Here is a 24,953-nt window from a genome sequence, read left to right on the forward strand (position 1 = left end):
CCCAGCAAGTAAAAAGATTTCTAATGGAGCCTTGTTAGTTCTCAGTAATTGAATAGGGTTGAAAAAAAGTAGTTAAAATTTTAAATACTCCTGCAAAACAAAGAATTTTATGGGTTGGAGGTGTGGCTCAAGTGGTAGAATGCCTGCTTAGCAAGAGCATAAAGACCTGAGTTAAAACCCCAGTACCACCTCTCCTCCCCCCGCCACCCCCACTCAACAGTTTTGCATTAAAATTTTAGTCAGGCATGCTGACACATGCCTGGCAATCTTAGTGCTCAGGAGGCCAAGACAGGAGGATCTTGGGTTCATGGCCATCTCTGGCTACAGCTACATGAGCTCTAGGTTACATAGGGAGACCCTTTCTCAAGTGAATGAGTAAGTCAGTGATTGTATATAATCAGTCATCCAGTTTTTGTGGTATAAAATGTGGATTTTTTTTCCTTTTGTTCTCCCTGTATCCTTACCCCCAGAACTGGTAGCAAATTGGGCATTTCTCCATTGATGTTAGCAGCTATGAATGGGCATACAGCTGCTGTTAAGCTCTTGTTGGACATGGGCTCTGACATAAATGCTCAAATAGAAACCAATCGGAACACTGCCCTAACCTTAGCTTGCTTCCAAGGAAGAACTGAAGTGGTTAGTCTTCTGCTTGATCGAAAAGCAAATGTTGAGCACAGAGCAAAGGTAAGAAAAAGTCTAAGATTTACCCATTGTGTATGTTAGACAGCTTTTTTTCACTGATAAAGTGCCTGAGAGAAATAATTTATAAGAACTTTATTGTGGCTCACAATTTTAGAGGTTTCAGTCCATAGTCACTTGACTTTGTTATTTCTGGGCCTTGGTGAGGTAGAACATTATGGTGGGGAACATGTGGAACAGTAGAGGTGCTCACCTCGTGTCCTCTTGGAAGCAGAGAGGGAGGGAGGGATGGATGGATAGAAGAAAGGAACAAGAAATTCCTGGACATGACCCCAGTCTCCTGCTTCCTCCAACTAGATCCCCACCTCCTCATAGCCCATTTAGTAATACATGAGATCAGAGCCCTCAATTATCTTAATCATTTCCCAGAAGCCCACCAGCTTACAACCAAACCTAAAGCATGTGTCCTTTGGGAGACATTTTAATTCTAGATCATAACACTTTATGAATTTACTACTTTGATATTTAAGTGTATAGTAGCAACATAATTATAATTTTATACTTTCTGTTAACATTTGTCTCCTATATTAAGTGACATTGTTCTGTTCAGTTGTGGTCAAGAACTAACTCTTAAATAGCTTATTTCAGTTAGTAAGTTTTTAGGCATTAATAATGTTAATTTCAATAAACCTAGACTGGCCTCACACCACTAATGGAAGCTGCATCTGGTGGATATGCAGAGGTGGGCCGCGTTCTTTTGGATAAAGGTGCTGATGTTAATGCCCCTCCAGTGCCCTCCTCAAGAGATACAGCTTTAACCATAGCAGCAGATAAAGGGCATTATAAATTCTGTGAGCTTCTCATTGGCAGGTATGATATTATTGTGTACTGCATGTATGAACATAAATGTTACCAGTGGTTATCGTTCTCTCTGGGTGGTATACTCCTTTTTAAGTGCTATAATAAGTTATTTAAACACCTAGCTATTCTCAGTACTCACACGTTGTAAGTTTTGCAGAGTATTATTCCAAGTCTGGCAGTGACCTAAGCTTCTGTTGGTAATTGTTCAAGATATCACACAGGACAGGATCAAGGATAAGTTGTTCCTTTCATTCACTTAGACATGCCTGCCAATTTTCCAAAAAAGTGCTTTTCTCCTTGTTTGGCTTTTCTACTTCAGCAGTCTTAACAATCTTTATCAATCATTCTGACTGCTATTCACTATTAATATTAACTATTACTACTACCATGAGTCTTATTTACCTTGATGCCCACTGAGTACTAAACCTGCATATTATTTTTTTCTGAAGCTATGTACTACAAATACATGAACACAAATAATCAGAGTGGGTCTGTCTGAGCAGTTTATAGGAAGGTGAAAGAAAGGAAGAGAATGTTAGAGAGTAAAAAATACTAAAACATTGCATCTGACTGCACTGTAAATTGCTGAATAATAGAGGAGCAGGGTGATAAAGAAAAGGCAATGTTGGGGGTTAATCTGATTAAAGCATGATATATACATGTCTGAAATAACAAGGTGAAACCCCCTTGAAGGTAAAACATGTCCACCCTTTCCAAGGGGAGGTCACAAGGAAAGGGTGAAGGAGGATGAATATGTTAGATGTATTGTGTATTCATGTATGAAAATAGAAGAATGAAACCTGTTGAAATTGTTCTAGGAAGGGAGGAAAAGGGAGAACAATGAAGAGGGTAGATCTAATTAAGATATATCACAATGTATTCTACAAGTATACAGCTATCATATGCTAATAAATACTGCAAAAAATGATTGCCTCATAAGATGCTGTTTTGTGTCTGTAGAATACAATATAACTTATTTTTTACTGAACAAAACTTCACATTTTCTCAGGATTTGAAAAAGCAAATATCTGGTTTGATAATAATGAGTATCTCTGGTTTGATGGCTTGACAGTTTATTGTTACCTGTGTCATTGCATTTTATTTATGACAGTGCTATCTATATCATTCATTTTTAGGGGAGCTCATATTGATGTACGTAACAAAAAGGGGAACACTCCATTGTGGCTAGCAGCAAATGGTGGACACCTCGATGTGGTTCAGTTACTGGTGCAAGCAGGTGCAGATGTAGATGCAGCAGATAACCGCAAGATAACTCCTCTTATGGCAGCCTTTAGAAAGGTAGAAGCCTTTCATTCTCATTTACCTGAATGTCTCTCACTCTTAGTAGGAAGTAATCACTGAAAACTCTTCATTTTATTATTTAGCAGCTTTGGTGAAAGCTGTAATATAATATGTAATATGTAGATAATTGCCATGTTGATAAAGATAAATACAGGTATTTCAGGAAAACTGTAAATGTTGTTCATATTAGACATCAAAGCTGAGCAAAAGCTTTTAAAAAGTGATTGTTGGCTGGGGCATGGCCCTGAACTCAATCCATAGTACACTACCCCCTGCCCCAATGCTATAGTTTTAAGTAGTACATTCAAAATCTAGTTGTAATCTTATTCTTTCACCAAATGTAAATCCTATTAAGAGCATATCAGAATGGATATTTTCCTTTATTTCCACTACAGAGAAAAACATGTCATTTTAATTTTAATCATTAACTGTAAATATCAATAAAAAATGAGAACCTTGCTACCAGTATTTTAAACTGAGAATTGATTATGCTGTATTTAGAAGTAGAAATGTGATTTTTTTTTTTTTTTTTTTTTGGTGGAAGCACCACAGAGCTCTATATAATTTGGTTTAATAATCTTTTAATGAAATACCAGTTAGTGTTACTATTTCAGGGGTTATATACTTTTTATTTTGAGACATCTTTCTGGCCCAAGCTTGCTTGGAACTTGGCTTCCTGTCTCAACCTTCTGAGTACTCGAATTACAGGTGTGTGCTGTCACACCTGGGTTTTGAATTTTGTCATTTAAAAAATGCTGAAAAATTTTATTCCTCTATTCTCACTCATGCTCTATTTCATTTTTCTTATTTTTTCTTAATAACCACCTTCCTCTAAGCAAGCTAACTATCAAGTTAATCTTACTAGCCACTCCATTGGTCGTTAGTATTCAGATCCACCATAATTTAGTGATCTTTCCTCCCATTATGAATATCTAATGTGGAGTCATCTTTCTTCTTTCTTATTTTCCTGGGCCATTATCATCTTTGTTCCCATCTAGAATGCCCATGTCCTTCCTCAGTTTTTCCAAAGTTACTCATTCCTTGAGTAATATAAATCTCCTACACATGCTTGCATCCTGTTTGAGCTCACACTGATCTTTAATCCCCTAGCAGTTTTAATTATTGTGTTTGTCATTAATTTTTATTAAATACCTTTATACATTCTTACTCTGTAATTTGGTGTTCCTCTTACATTTAGCATGCGTATGTCTTTAACTGCTTATGAACACTGCTTATCCCTTATACTCTTGTATTAATTCTGCTTATTTTTTGAGTACCTACCTTGTTAAACTGTAATGACAGTTATATCATGTTAAATAAGTTACAAGAGTCACACTTTTTAAATGTAATCTACAGAGAGGTAAGGTCCATGCCAGAAGTTATGTAACTGTGAATTGTCCCACAAAAAATAGTTTAAGCTAAAAATTGTAGAAGTACTAGAAAGATCATTAAGGATAATGTAAGTGACAATTTGGTTATCTATTTAAAGGAAAAGTCTTCAAACAAGTTTAGACAAAAAGGAAGAGATATTAGGGCACGGTGGTGCATGTACCTATAATCCCAATACTCAGGAAGATGATGCAAGAGGATCTCGAATTCGAGGGTAGCCTAAGCTATATAGTTAGATCCTATCTCAAAACAGACTAAAGAAAGAAAGAAGAAAAATAAAAAAAGAAAGAAAAAAAGAAGGAATAACTCTCTAGACTTGGCTAAATTACAGGGCTTGTGTCAGCAGTAAGTATAGAAAGTACAATGGCTTTTGAATGCTTTTGAATTTAGATTGTGAACTCTAGCAGTGAATCATAACTCATGCTTTTAGGAAAAGTGTAAATTTCTTTAACACTACCCTAGCATAGTGCTATACATTTGTGTTTTATTTGAAAGAATGAAGGAGATATGGCCCACCACACCTGCTTCAAAATTGTTTCTAGTATGTTAATACTTGGAATTGAAACTGGATTATTACATGTAGTGATTTTGCAAGGAAGAGGAAGATGTGATACTTTTTTTGTTTCCATTAGACATACCTTTGTGCTGATCTGGGAGATTATTTTTTTTATTTATACTTGTTTAGAATTTTAGGTCATGTTTTCTGTACTATATTGGAAGGTAGAATGGGAAAGAACAATGTAGATTTAACTCATTAAAAGTAAGTGCTTTTTATTTATGGTGTAAATAATTAAAAGACTTAATGGCACTTTGTGGCACTAATGTTAATTAGTGTCAAAGTTAATTTAGACAATCTGGCTTACTGAATCTTGTTAGAGTCTGTATTTAATCTGACATTGATGTCTGTTTTTTAGGGTCATGTGAAGGTGGTACGCTACTTAGTCAAAGAAGTCAATCAGTTTCCATCAGATTCTGAATGTATGAGATACATAGCAACTATCACTGATAAGGTAATATATTGTACAGATTCATCCCATTAGATGAGCTATATCTTCTATGCTAAGGAACAGCCTTACTATGAGCAATAAAGTGTAGTACTTAGCAGTTTTCATTTCATTTATTTGTGAAGTATGCCACCTAGGAGACTTTTACATATTATTTATTCACCTTATGAATCAATAAAACATTGTGTCATAAAATTGCTTCTTAACCAGTATTTCAGCTAATTTAATTTTTACATGAAACGAAACAATCCAAAACAAAATTGTTAGCCATTAGTTAGTGCTCTCATACATATATTTATATTTATCTAGATTAGTAATGTATTCTGAGAGAGGAACAAACTCAGGGGATTCTTATTCCCCAGGAAAAATAAACATAGCACTGTTAATCATGCAAGAAGACCTTAAAGCTTTGAACATGACATAAAAGGTAGGGTAGCTATTAGTTTAAGAATGAATTGACTAGAGATCTACATAAGATCTTCTCCTGATAATATTTTGATGTATAATTTCTTCTAATACCTGAATAAAATTCTAAAAATGCAACAAGTCTGAAAATATCTTAATATTATTATGATAGTAGTTTTTATCCTTAGGCAGATTTTAAGACACTAGGTCATTGTCTTCCCTGACTCTAGGTTCCTCAAACAATTAACATTCTTAAATATACAGGTTGAGGTAGATTAAATATTTTTATGTTTTAAGATGAAAGGTTTCTAAGTACTGTGTCTGCAATTCCTGTTTTAGTGATTCTTGCCCATAAAGTTGTAGCAACAAAGCTTAAATGTTGGCGGACAACTCCTCCCAAATAAGTACTTTAGAAATTTTTAAATCCATTTTTTGTTGACATTGACTATTTTGTTTTAATGAGTTAACCAACTGACATAAATTATTGTAGTTCTGTTGAATTATGGGTAAATTTTCATTTCTAAAGCACCAATTAAATGGATATTTTGAACAGCACAAATTCATTTCTTGTAATAAATTTAAATGTGCCATTTAAATTATGTTTTTATTTATTCCCCACCCCCACTTTATCCTGCCACTGATCTTTAATGCTTATGTTAAAGACTTTCATGTTTTTAGGTATCTCACTAAATGGGAATTGTTCTTGGAGGCTGGAAATGTCTTTAATCTTTCATTATAGGAGATGCTGAAGAAGTGTCATCTTTGTATGGAGTCAATAGTACAAGCCAAAGATAGACAGGCTGCTGAAGCAAACAAAAACGCCAGCATATTGTTAGAGGAATTAGACTTGGAAAAGGTAATGACAGTTTTTACATAAGAAAACTACTCTCTTTTTTCCATTGTGCTTTTTTTGGGGAAAGTGTGGTTTTGTCTTATTTTGCTTTAACTTATGTATATGATTTTCTCTTCAAATTTGCCTCAGAATAATAGTGATACGTACTTTAGATTTCATTAAAAACATTTTCTTTGAGGTATTGCTCAGTGGTAGAGCCCTTGCCTAGCACGTGTGAGACCTGCCTGGAATTTGATCCCCAGCACCAGAAAAAAAAAAAGGGAGCTGGGACATTTTCTTTGTAATCAAAATTTTGCTATAGAAGCACATTGATCTAGAAATCAAGAAACAGTCTCTTAAATCTTCAACCATGTGTATAACTCTTTGATTCTAGACCTTAATAACATGTTTATCAGAAGTATAGTATTTACTAAGGTACAACCAGCTAGTTGAATACAGTATTTAATGAGTAAGGTGGGGTTTTTTATTTGTTTTTTTTTTGAGACAGGGCCTCACTATGTAATCTAGGCTTATCTCAAACTGATTTGTCCTGCCTAGGCCTTTAGAATGCTAGGATTGCAAACAAGCCACCACATTCAGCAAGTACTTTTAATTTTTTAAATGATTGACTTCTCTTGTACTTTCTTTTTTTTTGGCAAACTGCAGTATCATTGCCAACTAGTCCCATGGGGAGTAAAATACTGTATAAACAGCATAGTTTGGGAAGTCACCTAGCTCCTTTACTCCCCCTTTATGCCAACTCTTCCTCACTTCCTCTGTAATCCAGAATGAGAGCTAGTAATCACAGCAGGAAAATAATTGGTTTGGCAATGAGTATTATGGGATACAAGTTTTGCCATTTTTCTTTCAGTCCTCTGTTCCCCCCACTCCCACCCTTCCACCTTTCCTGTCCTTTTCCTTCCTTTCTTTGCTGGGGATCAAAGCCAGGGCCTTGAGCATGGCAAGGGCTCTTAACACTTTGCTAGAATCCCAACCCTTTAACCTATCTTCATATTCACTCTCATTTTAATACCTATTAAACAGGTATTAAATTATAATAAACTTATAATAACTTATTATAAAATAACATTTTAATACCTACTAAATACTAGATAATAGGACCAGGTTAGATGGTATTCATTATTTCATTCTTCAGATTTGGGAAACTGAAATTTTGAGAGGTAAAATAACTTGCCTAAACTAGATGGGGATTTAACCCTATTTTTTTCCATTTTAAGTTCTCTAGTTCCCTGACCAAGGGAGGACAATTAAGAGAAATTGAACATGACCTACTACCTCTTTGTTTTTCTTCCTAGATATTCTAATACCTTCATATTTAAAAATGTCATAAGCTTTAAATAATAATTATATAAATCTAGAAAGCATTCTTTCCATAGCCGAGACATTTGATGTCAAATGAAATCTAGTTTTTTCATGTCTTTGATGTCTGTATATTGCATTTAAATACATTTTGAAATTTATAGCATACCTGTAAACTTACAGGCCAGGAAGCAGTTTTTAGGAAATATCCTGTTAAAATTTTTCTTCTTTGTTACAGTAGTGTGTTCAATTTAAACTGAAATATAGCTGTTGACATGGCTCAGGTCAAAGACAAAAATACATGCCATCTTATATAAGATAGTAGTAGGTTTTTCCTCTGCCTACCGTCATTCCTTACTTTTCTTTGCCCTATCCCCACCCCCACCCCTTTTTTTTAAATAACTCTTCCTCCTAGTCACTGTCTTCTATTCATGCCGACCATCCTGGATTTTGCTCTTGTGTCTTCCATCTAAAATACCACTCGTGTGCCCTCAAGGTTTTGTCTCCCCTCCACACTTTTCCTACTCTTCCCTGCTTTATTTTTCACTAACATTCTTAACAGTGTTTAACTTAGTTATCTTGTCTCTCTTCACTGATAGAATATAATGTGTACTCAATAAATTTATTATTTGTTGGAAGACTAAATATCCACATGTATTTTGAAGATGTGCTTTTTAAAAAATGGAAGTGTACAGACAAACATAAATAATTGCCTTTCCTCTCTTCTATAACTGGTGGATACTGTCAGTTGATAGTGATTTCAAAAACGGAAAAATACTCCCAGTAAGTTTGTTAAAAAAATGTTGCAATAAATAAGTTCTTTAATATGTGTCAGTATTTTTTTTTAATTCAGTAGATACTCCTAGAATATTTTCCTACAACCATCAGTTATATGTGAGTGTCATCTTCTTGCCTTATTGCCAGCATTTCTCAGGAGCTTTTAAATTAAGTTCTAGAAACTTTTTTCAAATGTCATTGTATATTTTTGCATAATATTAAAACTCAAAAGTGATAAGAATTCCCAGTTGTAAGTTGATGTACATTGGTTCTTTACATACACTGGGTACTTTTTTCAGACAAAGGTTTTTTTCTCTTTCATATATTTACATAAGTTCAAAATGACATTCACAGCATCATGTAAATATTTGAGCCAAAAAAACATTTAAACTTTGGAGTGTGCCCACATAAACAGGAAGCTGACCACAACAGCAGGTATTGGGGAGGATACCTGAGAACCAAAGGACTGGGAAAGTCTGGAGTTCAAAGGATTCTTCAGGCAGTTAGTGAATTTGGTGCAGTGCGATGGAGGCTGGTGTACACAGCATACTTTCATCAGCAGTTTTGAGTGGTGATGATAATTCAACATTATTGTGGAGGTACTTCTTTCTTGAAAGGCTCATATTTCTATTCGAAATATTTACACCAGGTTGGAACTAAAGGATTTGATTTTTCTTTTTTTCTTTTTTGGTGGTACGAGGGATTGAACTCAGGGCATAAAGCCTTCTACCATTTGAGCTTTGTACCCACGTAGCTCACTATTTTTAAATTATGATTTATATCTGAAAAAAATATTTTGTGCCTTTTAGCTCCCACATTTATGATTCAGGAACAATGGAATTGATCTTGACAAGTTTTTTCATACGTAACTTATTCTATATACTAAAATTGTTCCTTTGACCATCCTTTCTCATTTGAAGATTTTGTGTTATAAAAACTGCTGATTGGGTGCCAGTAACTCATCCCTGTAATCCTAGCTACTCAAGAGGCAGAGATCAGAAGGATCCAGGATAGAAGCCAACTGGGGCAAATATTTCCAGAGACCCTATCTCAAAAAACCCATCACAAAAATAGGGCTGGTAGAGTGGCTAAGGTGAGAGGGCCCTGAGTTCAAGCCCCAGTACCACAAAAAAAAAAAAAAAAAAAAAAAAAAACCACTATTGCTGAGAACAGTTTTTTGATTCTTTTGTATTTGAACATTTATTATATGGAAGGTGTTTTCCTTTTGAGTAATTCATCTGTGTGAGCTGTGGAATCTTAGAGGTGCTTGCTTTCTTAGGATAATCACAACCAGGTTCTGTTATAGGTTATTAGAATCCTTAGTATATTTTTTTGTTTTGTCTTGTTTTGGTGGTACTGGGGTTTGAATTCAGGGCATCATGCTTGCAAAGTAGGCACTCTGTTGCTTGAGCCACACTTCCAAGCCATTTTGTTGTGGTTATTTTTGGAGATGGGGTCATGGGAACTATTTGTGTGGGCTTGCCTTGAACTGCAGTCTTCCCAATTTCAGCCTCCCAAGTAGCTGGAATTATAGGCATGAGCCATTGGTGTCCAGCTTGTTCTGCATTTTTAATGTAGTGATCTTTTACTTACCAGCTCCCCCCCCCCACTTTTTTCTTTGTGAACTTTCATAAATTTTTCAGGAGCTATGTACAACATTTTTCACACATTCCATCCCCTTATCATTACCATCCTGCCTTTTCAGCTTTACTTCCTCTAGAATTCTACCTCCAGCAATCCTGCCAACACTGCCACTCAATAAATGATAGGATCCGTTCATAGCACACTTTCCTCACTGTTTCTTTCTCCTTTCACTATTCTTATCCTTAACCTATACCCCAGTATATAAATGTTTATAAAAACAATTCAACTTTGAGAACACTTTTTGCTTTGAATGTGTTACATAGAATACTTTCATGATGATGAGTAGTAATATAGTTGACCCTTTGTGTCTATAGGTTCCCCATCTAAGAATTCAGCCAAATGTAGATTGAATTTGTACAGATTTTTTTTCTTATCCCTAAACAATATGCTACAACTGTTCATGTCTCATTTACCTTGTATTTAGCTATATGTATATATTAAGACATTTTATAGCATGAATGAACTTCTGCATCTGAGAATTTTGGTCATCCCAAGGGGGTCCTGGAATGAATCTGCTCCAGATGCCAAGGAATGATTACTACATTTCCTTAGTCCTTCTATTCTGAGGATGCTGACTAGTAGCTAAAACATTATACTTCGTTAGTCTCCTAGTCATCTACACCATTTTTTTTCTCACCTTTTTCTTTATCGTCAGACATCTAACTTCTTTTTCTCCTTCACTTTTAATAAATGACTTTGCATCCTTCATCAGTGAGAAAATGGAGGCATCAAAAAACATCTCCTCTGGGCATGGTGCACACCTGTCCCAGCGTTCGTAAGGGAGGAGGATCATGAATTTGATGCCACTCTGGGCTACATAGTTAGACACTGTCTCAAGATACCAAAAACAAACAAAAAACTCCCAAAATCTTTGCCTACTCCCTCTATCCATCTACCTTTATGGACACACCCATATACTTCAAACCAGTGACTATATAAATTTTGGTAATTAGTCCTTCTGTTGGTATACGAGATACTACCTGGTTTCTCTTTAACCTTGTTAAAACAGTTTTCTTTTCTCCTATATTATTTTTTCCTTCTGGATCATCCCCATCAGCATACAAGCTTATTATCTTAATAATTTACTATTAAGGTTATTATCTTATAACTTATTATAATCTTAATAATGTTTTGACTCCTCCGAATACATTTTCCTGCTCCCTTTTACAACAGCATTCTTTTAAGGAGTTGCCTATTTTAGCTATCTACAATTCTTTTCTGTTGAATCTGTTCCTACCAGGTTCTCACTCCCACAATTTCACATTATCCTTTTTTTTGGTTTCTTGTGACTTTCATGTAGCTAAATTCAGTGGTTATTGATCCATCCTTCTTATTAACTTTCTTTCTTTCTTTTTTTTGGCTAATAACATTTGATGCATTCTCTTCTCTTGGTTTTCATTCCTTCACGGTCTTGACTTTTCACCTGTCTGGATGTTCCTTCTGTGTCTCCTTTGTTGATTTGTCCTCTTCTCCTCTACCTTTTAATTGAATGGGCTCTTGGTTCACTCCATTGTTATCTTTCTTATCCACTGGTCTTCTTACTTCCATCCTAACTTTAAATACATATACCAGCTGATTTCATATATCTCCAGCTTAGACCTCATCTCTAAAGTCCAGTCTCATTTCCAACTAGTTACTAAATATGTCTCTTTTGATACCTAATTTGATGTCTTGTCAGTAATATGTCCACATGTGAACTCCTAATCTTTGCCTGTGCCAAACACAGAGCTTTCCCTTCTAATTGCTCATGCTAGCAATTATATTGGAAAATATTTTTACCTAAAATCCATACCTTTATACTATTGTCTGAAATTACATATAGAATCCTAACTCACTTTTATTTTATTACTTCTCACCTTGGTTTACATCATTATTATAATCTCTTACCCGTGTTACTGGAGTAGTAATGTGACAAGTCTCCTTACACTCTGATCTCTTTGAAGCACTCAGTTATCCTCTTTGGTCACTTAAATCAAATCACATTACTTTTTCGCTCTAAACCCTATAGTGGCTGTTAGTTTCCCTCATTGTAAAAGACAAAAGGGTTTTATTTTTGTTTTGAGACATGGTCTTGAATTTGTGATTCTTCTGCTTGGGACTCTCAGTGCTGGGATTACAGGCTATAGGCATGTAGTACCGTGATGACTTTTTTTTTTTTTTTTTGTGGTACTGGGGTTTGTACTCAGGGCGTACACCTTGAGCCACTCCACCATTTGCCCTGTCTGGGCTTCAGTTGTAATCCTCTTTATCTCTGTCTCCCTAGTAGCTAGGATTACAGGCATGAGCCACTGGCACCCAGCTAGGATGATGCTTTTTAAAGGCCCTTTGAGACTCTAGGTGATTAAATCCCTTGTTATTCTTCATTTTTTGTTATTCTTGACCACACTAGTTTATATGAATATACCAGGTTCAATTTTGCCTTACAGCTTTGCAGGGCTTGTCCTTCATTATTTCATTTAACTTCACTATCAAGCTTACTCTGTTCATTGTATTTAAAAATCAAAACCCCTACCTGTCCCCGTATAAATGTTTATCCTGTTGCTGTTTCCCTATTTCACCTTGTACTTACCATCTGTTAGCAAATGATTTCATGTAGTAGTTGGTTTTGCAGATTTACGTGTATGGCATCAATAAACTGAATCAAAATTATCCAGAATAAAATTGCATCAGTACTAAACATACACAGTTTTCCTTATTATCATTATTCTCTAAGCAGTGCAGTATAACAACTATTTACATTATATTAGATATTATTAATAAGTTTTCTAGAGCTGATTTAAGGTTTACAGGTGGGCTAGGAGTCGTGGCTCTTGCCTGTAATCCCAGCTACTCATGTGGCAGAGGTGCAGAGGATCACAGTTTGAGGCAGGCCAGGGCAAAAAGTTGATGAGAGGCTGTTTCAATCTATAAGCTGTGCATGGTGACACAAACCTCTGATCCCACCCATGCTGGAGGCCCTGAGTAGGAGTGTCATGGTCTGAGGCCTGCTGCAGGCAAGACCCTATATAAAAAATAACTACAACAAAAAAGGGCTGGGGGGTGTGTGGCTCAAGTGGTAGGGTTCCTGCCTAGCAAGTATGTGGCCCTGAGTTCATATCCCAGTAACATTAAAAAAAAAAAAAAAGTATGTGCATAGAAATACCGTATTATGTAAAGGATTAAATATCCACAGATTTTATTACCTTTGGGGGGGTCCTTGAGGATACCCAGGGATGACTGTATTTACTATGTTTATAACCTTGAGTTTTTCCCCCTGCAACTAAATGTAAATTTGGTGGAGTTTTGTCCATTGCTAGCAAGTTATTAATAAATGTTTGAGCTTCATCCTCCCTTCCCTAGATCACTGCTCTTTATTCAGAAATGAAATCTTGATGTTACTCTCAGCTGCTCACTTAGTCTTTGCTTTGCATTCCCTGCATCCATTAAATCAATTAGTGTAGTTAGTTAACTTAGAATAGGTATTCTCTGTCCCTTACCACATGATGTGATGTACCACCTCACCAGCAAGAAGGCCATTATCACCCCAGAAAATACAAAAGGAAAGTCATCACCAGATATGGCCCTTTGGACTTGGACTAGAACCATGAGTCAAAACTTCTATAACTTGAAAAAGAAAAAAATGCCAGGCACTGGTGGCTCATGCCTATAATCCTAGCTACTCAGAAGGCAGAGATCAGCCTGGGCAAATCGTTCAAGAGACCCTATCTCAAAAATACCTGACACAAAAAAGAGCTGGCTGAGTGGCCTGCCTAGCAAGAAGTGAGATCCTGAGTTCAAACCAAATACTGTAGGTCGGGGGTAAAAATTAGAATAGGGCCATACATATTAAAACCTTTCCATATTACTTGTATCAGTATCATCATCACCTTTAATTTAGCTTTGTTAGTCTGTATCTGTGCTTTTTTGTTTTTGTGCTATCTTTTTTTTTTTTCCTTATTTCTCATCTGAAGTATTGCAGTTGTCTTAACAGTCTCATTATGTAAATAGTTTTGCTTTTTTCCTGTGGGTTCAGTCTAATCCACCTTTGCTCCAATACAGCTTTTCCACTTCAACATAGCTTTTTAATACACAGGTAGGATTGTGTTACCCACTCCTCAAAATCCGTCAGTCCCTCCTCATTGACTGTGTGGGGAATTCTAACTATTCAGGTTCTGCCATCTTTGATAAGCTCTTCTTACTGTGGTTCACCATCCCCATTTACCTTTTTATACCAAAATACCAAATTTGTAAATGGTATTTCTTTAGTCTGGACTGCCTCTTCCTAAATCCTTAAATTGTCATCTTAAAAAGCTTACCTTCCAGTGTTCTGAACTCTGAAATGACCAGTTAGGGGGCTGGGGCATGGCTCAAGTTCTTGCCTTAGAAGGCTTAAGGCCTTGAGTTCAATACCCTTCCTCCAAAATTAAAAAGAAAATGACCAGTGAGATAAAATTCTAAAATTTATTCTTTCTCATGTATTTACAAATATAGAGCAGTTCTCTAGTAAGTGAGATACCTACAGGCTTAAGGCCACAATGTTTATTTTCAATTCAAACTTAGTATAATTGGCCCTCTGTATTCACAGCTTTGCATCTGCACATTTAACCAAACATGGATCAAAAATATTTTGGGAACCCAGGTGAAGTGGTGCATGTCTGTAATCCCAGCACTCAGGAGGTTGAGGGAGGAGGATCATGAGTTTGAGGTCAACCTGTGCTATACAGTAAGACCCTGTTTCAGAAAACAAAACAAGTATTTTGGGGAAAATACTTGTATTAAACATGTACACTTTTTCTTGTCATTCTTACAGTATGGTATGACACCTATTTACGTATCATCTACATTGTATTAGCCATTATAAAACTAATTTATGTAAGGAACTTGAAACCACTGCAGATTTTGGTACGCTTTGGGATCCTAGACCTAATCCCCTGTGGATGCTGAGGGACAACTATGTTTTGTTTCTATTTGTCTTCCTTTACAGTGAACTAACTATGGCGGAGGTCAGCAATGGCATCTTAACTGTGAAATCCCATTATCTTTTTGGATTTGTTATTGACACTGACCTCTTGGTGAAGATTACTAATGTTGACCTCACTTTCCTTTTCCCTTTGGAATTGCTTTTCTTCCTCTACCAGATTATGCCTTCCAGAAGTGTCATTTACTTTTTAAATATTTAACATTCCCTTTCAAACACATAGTTTCTGTATATGCATAAACACACAGACAGGTATTTAGTTATAATGTTTTCCCCCTAATGAACTCATTAAATTCATTAGTTTCTACTACCACCTGCAAATTTCTGGTGCCTCTTAAGTCTATAGTAATTGATTCATACTTATCTAATACTGCTTGGTTTTAAAGAGCTCTGTGCCTTGTAAAATTGGGTTTCTTTGGCAGTTTTAGCTTGGGAGCTCCCCTTGGAACTCTGAATTCCTGCCTGTCTCATTAGGGAGGTCAAGGACCTGATAATTAAAAAATTTACAAACAAGTGTAAATACCCAGATCTTAAGGCTAAACTCTAAAATCTGATAATCTTTTACCAAAGGGCCAGCTCCCACAGACTGAACTATTTGAGCCCTGGGGCACTAACATACAGACCCAGCCACACCCATGTATTATGTCTTGCTGAACCACTCCCACTCCCACTAGGCCAGAGGAGTTTAGATGAAATCCTATTTAATGATTTAAACTCTTTTTGCCTAGTGTGGTGGCAAAAAGTCCCAGCTATTCAGGAGACTAAGGTGGGAGGACTTCTTGAACCCCCAAGATTTTGGAGACCATCCTGGGCAACATATCAAGACTCTATAACAAAAAATAATATGAACTTTTTGTTTCCTTTTTACTTTTCTTTTTTTGTGGGAAGGGGCTTGCTGGGAATAGAACCCAGGACCTTGTAGATGCCATGCGAGACTACCACTGAGTTACATGCACAGCCTAACTCTTCTGTTTTCAAAAGGACCCCCCACCCTCCCACCCGCGGCCTAATACCAGTCAAAAATAGCAAGTTTAAAAATCTAGCCAGGCACCAGTGGCTCATCCCTATACTCCTAGCTACTCAGGGGGCAGAGTTCAGGAGGATCATGGTTTGAAGCCAGCTCAGGCAGATAGTTCACAAGACCCTATCTCACAAAAAAAGGGCTGGTGGAAGGCTCAAGATGTAGACCCTGAGTTCAAACCCCAGCTCTGACAAAAAAAAAAAAAATCTAGTAAAGTCTGAGCACTGGTGGCTCACACCTATAATCATAGCTACTTGAGGGGCTGAGATTGGGAAGGTCAGAGTTTAAGAGACCCCCATCTCCAAAATAACCAGAACAAAATGGACTATAGGTGTGGCACAAGTGGTAGAGTGCCTGCCTAGCAAGCATGAAGCTCTGAGCTCAAACCCCAGTCCCACAAAAACAAAAATAAAAATCTAGCTAAGTCAAGAACCCAGTCTGGATGTACCAAAAGTTTCACAATTCATTTGCTATATTGATCTCTTCCTAGAACATTTCCTCTTCTTTTCTCAAGACTTTTTTGTCCATTCAGGTATGATGCAAATAAAAATACCAGGTTTTTCCCCCCAATTTTGCTTAATAAGTATCTATAGTCATAGTTGCTTTGTTAATTTTTTTCTTTTTTTACACATCCTTCACCCTCCCACTTCTCTCTCCTTTGTACTTACCCTTTCCAGAGTTAGAACTAGACAAGAAAACCACAGACCTTCATCAGGGCTCAAGCAGAGAAAACACGTTTTCTGAGGACCGGCATTTAGCTAAATAACAGTCACATGCTCAGTTCTTTCTTTCAGACTCACCAATCAGATATTACTCCTCCACCCTAGTAATGAGTTTAGAGAGTGAAGGTCACCAGTTAGTGTTTTTTTTTTTTGTCTTCTGAAAGGGACAAAGTTCCCCTTTTCCTCATCTTCATAAGGAGTTTGTGCACTTTGGGGAAAACAGCAAAATTTTCTAGGGGGTACTCTGCAGGCAGTTTCTTTCTGTATCTGTAACTCAGATGTATTCTTTCCTTGCTGAGAGAGTCAGTACCCTACAGATGTTTTCCTTAACTGCCTCCCTTTTTGGTAACAAGACTTAATTTCTTCTCCAAACAAATGTACTTATTGTTCTTTGCCCCAGGATATAAAAAACCTCCTAGCATTCCCTGGCATTGGGCAAAGAAACATCTCATTGGTGGTGTTGCTCCTATATCAGTGGGGCAAAGCAGATGACAATCCTTTGTTTATCGTAGCTTGATGTCTAGGTCAGTGGCCAAAGCTGTTTGTTTCATGTGGGGCACATTTAAAATAAAACAAAACAAAAACCTCCAAGATAGGCCAAATGTTTCAGGCACCTAACACACAGGTAATTTAAAAAGGACAGAGAGTTTCAGGCAAAAGCCAAACACTTGAGAGATGAAGTCATACTTTTGCTAATGGAAAGTAAGTCTGACTTGGCTTATAAGTTTGTGAAGACTGGTTTTCTAGTTAGGATACTGTGACATTGTTTCATAGGCCAAATATTATCATTTTGTCACATATATTTAAAATGCATGTAAAATACACAGCACATTAGATGATAGGCAGCTAATATGTTTTTAGGGCATACTAAGAAAAACGTTTGAAGATGATATTCTTTTATGAAGTAAAGAGGAAAATTTTTGGCTGTTAAAATAGCTTATTCAGAGATGTCACTTAAAGGTACACCTTTAATCCCAGCACTTGGGAGATGAGGCAAGAGAATCAGGAGATAAAGGTCAGCCTGATCTACATAGCCATCATTGGCTATATAGTGAGACCTGTCTCAGAGACAGAGAGAATTACTGGACTTTTATACTTGTTCTGACTTCTTTGACTGTGAAAGTTACATGTACTCATTTTAACAAATAGAAAAAAATACTGTGCCACCATCTTCTTGCTTACCACATTCACAGTTCTACCCTTGAGAGATACTCACAATTAAACCTTTCATTTGTAACCTCCAAGCCTTTTTTTTCCCGCCTGTACTTCTATAAGTTAACACACTTAAAGGTTTCCTTTCCTCTGAAAATAACCAGTAGGTCTGCAGGGTACCTTTTCCCCCTCCTAACAAATGTAAATTGTGAGTATTTTCCCACATATATGCATAACACAACAACCTAATATTGTGTGTATGTATTTTATTAATTTATTCATCCCCTCAAATTACCTTGTTTTCATTGATTAGCATTATACTCAATTTTATAATGAAAATGCTAAACCGCCTTCCCACTGGTTTGTCATTTTGTAGAATAAATTCTTAGAATAGCTTGTGATTTTGATAGATAGCCTTCCAAATTATCTCTAAATGCAAATTTTTTACCACCAGCAGTATAGGAGAGTTTCCCAACTTATGCTCATATGTGATGTCTTTTTAATTTTTCCAAATTAATGAACAAAAACTGGTACCTTATGGCTGATGTGATGGCACATACCTGTAATCTCAGCACTAAGAAGACTGAGACAGGAGGATTGAATTTTAAGGTCAGCCTGAATTATGCAGGGAGACCCTATCTCAAAAAAATAAGGGTTGGGGATGTTGCTCAGTAGAGTGCTTGCCTAGCACTCACAAAGTCCTGGGCTCCCTCCCCACCACTGTAAAAACAACAAAAAACCCACTGGTACTTGTTACTTAAACTTACGTTTCTTTTTTTTTTTAACTTTTTGGTGGTACTAGGGATTGAACCCAGGGCCATGCTCATCTTAGGCAAGTGTTCTACCATTGATCTACATCCTAGTGGACTTTGAGACAGTCCCACTAGGTTGTCTGGTTTGATAACTGCCTCAGTCTTTTGAACAGCTATGATTATAGGCATGTGTGCTAACTTACATTTCTCTAATGATTATATATCTCTTTATCATTTGCCTATAGTAAAATTAGATTGTCTTATCTTTGATCTTCTTAAATTTTGTTAACATTTATTTGAACAAATTAATGGGTTTCAGCATACATATATGTATATTATGTAGCTTGATCATACTCACCTCCCCATCCCTATTTTGTCTCTTTTCCTGCAGGTACCCTTCCTCTTCCCAAGTAGTCCCATTCTACTTTCTTAACCTCTTTTTTTAACCTTGATTTGATCTTAATACAATATAGTATTGTCTCTTTAGAGTGGTTTCAATATAATCTAGGTCAAACAATGAATTGAACTAAATGAATGAATTTTGTGGCATCCTGGTTCCCTTATGATAAAATAACATCTGATAACTTAATTTCAGTGTTACATTTGTTTTATTTATTCTTTAAACAGCTAAGGGAAGAAAGTCGGAGGCTGGCTTTGGCTGCCAAAAGAGAAAAGAGAAAGGAGAAGAGAAGAAAGAAAAAGGAAGAGCAAAGAAGAAAGCTAGAAGAAATTGAAGCCAAAAATAAAGAGAATTTTGAACTCCAAGCTGCTCAAGAAAAAGAAAAGCTTAAAGTTGAAGGTATTTTTTTCCAAACAAGTGTTCAGTTTGCTTCATATAATACGTTCTAGACAAAATTGTTTTCACTTAAATCAGTCATTTAACATAGAAATACTTTTAAGTCACTGAGCCATGGTTTTGAGGTATTCATGTGGCAGTGTCATTTATTGACTTCCTCCCAAACTTTTTGTTTTATTTGAGGCTGTTTTTTGTGGTGAGGGGATTGCTTATTGTTGTTATTTCTTTTGTTTTTGAGATAGAGTCTCCATATATAGCACTTGGCCTGAAACTTGCTATGTTCCCATGCTGGCCTCAAACTTGAAATCTTCCCTCCTCAGCCTGCCCTGTATCTGGAATTACAGATGCAAAATCTTTCTTTTCTCCTTTTTTGAATACTTGGCATGTAAACTATATTTTATGAACTCACCCCTAGACACTTGTGTATTTCCCAGAAAAAGAACATTATTCTTACATAACTTTAATATCATAATTGTATCTAAGAAATTTAATAATTATACAATATGTAATATATAATACATATTCATATTTTCCAAATTGTCCAAAAATACTCCTTATATAGCTACTTATTATATGAATAGTTTATAAGGGCACAGATCAATCATATCTACCTTATTATGAGTAAATGCCATAATTACTGATTTACATTGAATAGTAGGTAAGGAACTCTTGGATGTGGGTTGTTTTTTCCCTCAAGTGCTTAAAGCTAATCAGAATTTGCTAATTCAGTAATGCTACTTTTTCAGAAGAGCCTGAAGTCTTGACAGAGCCTCCAAGTGCCACAACCACTACTACCATAGGTATATCAGCAACCTGGACAACTTTGGCAGGTTCCCATGGTAAAAGAAATAATACCATAACTACAACCAGTTCAAAGAGGAAAAACAGGAAAAATAAAATTACTCCAGAAAACGTTCAAATTATATTTGATGATCCACTACCAATTTCATACAGTCAGCCAGAGAAGGTAAATGGAGAGTCCAAGAGCAGCAGTACCAGCGAGAGTGGGGACAGTGATAACATGAGGATTTCCAGCTGCAGTGATGAAAGTAGCAACAGCAACAGCAGCCAAAAGAGTGACAATCATTCTCCAGCTGTGGTCACTACCACTGTGACCAGCAAGAAGCAGCCATCTGTTCTTGTTACATTTCCGAAGGAGGAAAGAAAATCTGTATCTGGCAAGGCTTCAATAAAGTTAGTTCCAATTTTTATTTGTTTATTTTACTATTTAAAGTATAACTATTAAACACCTTATTGCTGAATTTTTTTGTTAAAGCAAGTGAATTAACTCAGGGATTTTTCTTTCTGCTAAAGAAGACATACTTTCAATCGAAGATGAAGCTGCTTTTTAGATAATTAGAAACCAATTATTATTTTTACTATGTGATTTCTTTTTGGTTATTAAACTTAGTCCATGAAAAGTATTAATTGTAGTTTCACAGGGTGTATTTGTGGGCTGGTAGAGTGCCTCAAGTGGTAATATTACTTGCCTAGAAAGTGTGAGAGCCACCACAAAAAAAAAAAAAGAGAACAAGGCATATATATGATTCATCTCTGCTAAAGTTGCAAGTTGCTCACTAAATGACAGAAACTTAAAATTACTTCTTCATAGTGTGTTCTTTCTTTTTTTTTGGTGGTACTGGGGTTTGAACTCTGGGCTTCTCACTTACTAGGCAGTTGCTCTACCATTTGAGCCATTCCACCAGTCATAGTGTGTTCTAAAAATTAAAGATAAGTTAAATAAGATCCTCATTTGTTCACCTTATTTAATTTAAAAATAAATAATAAAATTATGTAATGAGGATTGGGGGCAGGGCTCAAGTGCTACAGCACCTTCCTAGAGTTTTGTAATAATTACCTTTGTCATTTTAATTTCCCTGTTCTGTATTAATGCTCTTTTCCCTCCTTTGTTAAAGATTGTCAGAGACTATCAATGAAGGGAATAGTAATTCTCTGTCTACTTGCACAAAGTCTGGTCCATCTCCCCTTTCTTCTCCAAATGGGAAGTTAACAGTAGCAAGTCCTAAGCGCGGGCAAAAGAGGGAAGAAGGATGGAAAGAAGTTGTAAGAAGGTGAGTGATTCTTTGTTTTCCTCATTCTTTTATGTGTTTATGTGTTGTAGTGGAGTATTATTTACATTACAGTTAAGTTCCTGCTATTATTCCTCAGGGTGCAAACAAACTCAGGATCCAAGGTTTAATCTGGCCAATATAGGCAGTCTTGCCATAATTCAGATGGAAAAAAACATGTTAGTTTCAAATTTGAGAAAGAATGTGACCCATTATGTCTTTTTGATTAACTTATTTTTAATAACTTCTTAGATAATCCATAAAACATTATAATTGTATTTGAAACAAGCTCTATCAAATCCAACTTCTTACTGCTATTAATTCCCCAGTGCACCATAATATTCTTTCAGTATTTTTAACCAACTCTCCCCGTTTTTATCCCTATCTCTGTCTCACACACACTTTCATTCACATATACCTTCTCTGCTAAACTAAATAAAATCAGCATTTACACGAGTAGAATAAATCAGCTTTAGTTTACGCATTCAACATTTTTGCATATGAACAAATTCTTAATTAAGCCAGACACTGGTGGTTCACACCTGTAAATCCTAGCTACTCAGGAGGCACAGATCAGGAGAATCTTGGTTTGAAGCCTAGGCAAATAGTTTGCAAGGCCTATCTTGAAAAAAAAAAAAAAAAACCTTCACAAGAAAAGGGCTGGTGGAGTGGTTCGTGGTGTAGACTCTGTGTTCATAATTCAGTACCGTAAAAGAAAGAAAGAATTTAAGTGTGGGGGGGGAGAGAAATGGCCCAAACAATGTATGCACATATGAATAAACGAATAAAAATATTTAACTAACTTGAAAATAATGATCACTAACTGATTGTCATGATCTTTAGGGAAAAGGATTGCCAAGTAACTTAGTCATGTATTTAAAAGAGCAGGAATACTTTTTTAAAAATATGACAATTTGATATATCATTCTAAATAAATAATTCACTTATTCATTAAAAGCACTTTTTTTTTTTTGTGATACTGGGCTTTGAACTCAGGGCCTTATGTTTGCTAAGCCAGTGCTCTACCACTTGAACCCTGATCCTCCTGCTGTCTGCCTCCTGAGTAGCTAGGATTATAGGTGTGAGCCACTAGTGCCTTGTTCTTGATTCTCTACCTTTAATCATACTACATTTCTTTTAGATTTGTTCTTTAATTGACTAATCAGAAATTTGCTTCAACTTTCTAGACTCTGAATATTTAATATTAAAGTTAATTTAGGTAGCTTTTCACTTTTTTCTCATATTACTAAACATTCTTAAGGTAGTTTCTGAATTCATGGATAATCATTTAATGACTCTAGAAGAATGCAGAACAAAGAATTTTAATATCATTCTTTCAGTTACATATTAGAAAATGAAAAGAAGAACGAGTAAAACACCTAAAAGTGCCTACAAAATGTGTTTCTTGACAGTTAGGCTAAATTAGATGCCCTAAAAAGCAGGTCTTTTTATTGTTGTATTTGCGGTACTGGGGCTTGAACTCAGAGCCTTTACCTTGTGCCATTTCACCAGCACTATTTTTATGAAAGGTTTTTTGAGATAGGGTCTCGCAAATTATTTGCCTGGGCTGGCTTCGAAACTCGATCCTGCTGATCTCTGCCTCCTGAGTAGCTGGGATTACAGGTGTGAGCCACTGGCACCCAACTATGAGCATGTCTTTATGGTACTATATTAAAGCTCTCCTGGCATTGTGTTGAAATTTTCTTAATTTGGTCTTGTAGTGAATGCATATAGAAAGGAACCTATACCTGTTGCATTCACCATTAGTATTGACATTAGCACAGTGCTTAGCTACATAGTTAATCTGTATTACACATGCAAGTGAAGGGTAATCATAACAAAAGCAAACAATCTTTGATGAGCTGAGCAGCTGTTTATCACTTCTAGTTGCCTTCTATTATTTTATCTGGAGTAAGAATAGATAAAAGAGGCTTATTTAACAATTATCTATTCTCTGTTTATAGAAAGTCATTTTAATACACTCCTTCCCTTTATTTTAATCACTACTAGTAATGATTTACCTTTTCTTTTTTTTTCTTTTCCAAAAGTGGCTGTGTATCCCAGGGTGGACTTATGATCCTTCTGCCTCCTGAGTGCTAGGATTATAGGCATGTCCCTGTCACACCTTACTAATATATTTTACTTTATCTTCCCATCTTTTAAACAGGTCAAAGAAAGTATCTGTTCCATCAACTGTAATATCCAGAGTGATTGGAAGGGGAGGCTGTAATATCAATGCCATTCGGGAGTTCACTGGTGCACACATAGATATCGATAAGCAGAAAGACAAGACAGGAGACCGGATAATAACAATAAGGCAAACTTCATCTCTTGTTTCCTTCCTTTCCGTTTTATTATACTTTTGTTTAATGAAATAGCCATTTGTATTTTTAATGTAACTTTGTGTTTAATAATACACTGTTTTTAAATGGGCATTTTAAGTGTTCAAGAAGATAAACCTTCATAGTTTTTTCCTAATTAATATACTTGTGGAATGTTTTAAAAGGTCTTAACAGAAATTTTCTGAGTACATGCTTGTGTAAAGCTTTAGATAATTTTTTGTACATAAACTATTCATATGGCATTCTTAAAAATTTGTCCCAAGACTGAATGCATTTCTAAAACATTTTAAACAGTGGTTTCTCTTTGTTTGAGATTTGCTTTTCTGAGGTTGTATCCTTAGAATTTGAGCTCAGTAATAAGTTTAAGTCTGAAGTAAAAATTTAACTGATCTTGAATATTTCATAGAATATGTATCTGCCTACATATTCTTAAAATAAAGATGATAGTATAAGAAATCATAAGCATGTAAGAAGTTGTATTGGATTAATTAAACCCAAGTTCCTTTGAATATATTTTTTGGATGGCAGTTATAAGTTTCTTTGTGAGAAGCAGGTGCTGCTTTGCAGTATTTAGTGGTGCTGTAATAGGCAATTAACCATCTCTCTTTATTCTACTCATCTTCCCACTCTCTTGTTTTCCCTTTGCTAGGATAGTTGGGTAGCCACAGCCTGCTACCCTTTCTGGGTAATTTCTTCTTTAGGTTTCGTTACAATCAAGTATTTTCCTCAAGATCCAATATTAAGGTTTGATGTTACATCCATTATTTACATGATTGGGATTTCTCACTCAGTTTGAGACATCTTCCCAGATGGATTATAATAATCATCCTACTACTAGTGAATATGTATGTAGTAAATGGGGCATCAGATACCAGAATTTAAGATAAGGTTTTCTGATTTGTAATGCTTTCCATTCTTGTTTTTATTTTATTAATTGATTAATTTTTGCAGTGCTAGAGATTGAATCTA

At 35.8% G+C, this 24,953-nt stretch overlaps 1 protein-coding gene and 1 pseudogene across 6 annotated transcripts in view; both read left to right on the forward strand.

The window, feature by feature from the left end:
• The window catches only part of Ankrd17 (ankyrin repeat domain 17), a 153,435-nt gene that overhangs the window by 104,420 nt on the left and 24,062 nt on the right, over positions 1–24,953 (forward strand). For 5 of the 6 annotated variants that reach the window (XM_020157111.2, XM_020157113.2, XM_020157116.2 and 2 more), the window contains 9 exons: positions 471–684; positions 1,334–1,509; positions 2,637–2,799; positions 5,106–5,201; positions 6,340–6,456; positions 19,405–19,576; positions 20,320–20,767; positions 21,490–21,645; positions 23,810–23,959. In XM_020157111.2, coding sequence (XP_020012700.1) covers positions 471–684; positions 1,334–1,509; positions 2,637–2,799; positions 5,106–5,201; positions 6,340–6,456; positions 19,405–19,576; positions 20,320–20,767; positions 21,490–21,645; positions 23,810–23,959 — 1,692 coding nt within the window. The remainder of the gene's footprint in view (positions 1–470; positions 685–1,333; positions 1,510–2,636; positions 2,800–5,105; positions 5,202–6,339; positions 6,457–19,404; positions 19,577–20,319; positions 20,768–21,489; positions 21,646–23,809; positions 23,960–24,953) is intronic. The other variant, XM_020157112.2, reaches the window with a different exon arrangement.
• LOC141411278 (small nucleolar RNA SNORA48) lies at positions 17,295–17,437 on the forward strand (annotated as a pseudogene).

Source organism: Castor canadensis, chromosome 9 (assembly GCF_047511655.1).
Source record: "Castor canadensis chromosome 9, mCasCan1.hap1v2, whole genome shotgun sequence".
Classification (NCBI taxonomy): Eukaryota; Metazoa; Chordata; class Mammalia; order Rodentia; family Castoridae; genus Castor; species Castor canadensis.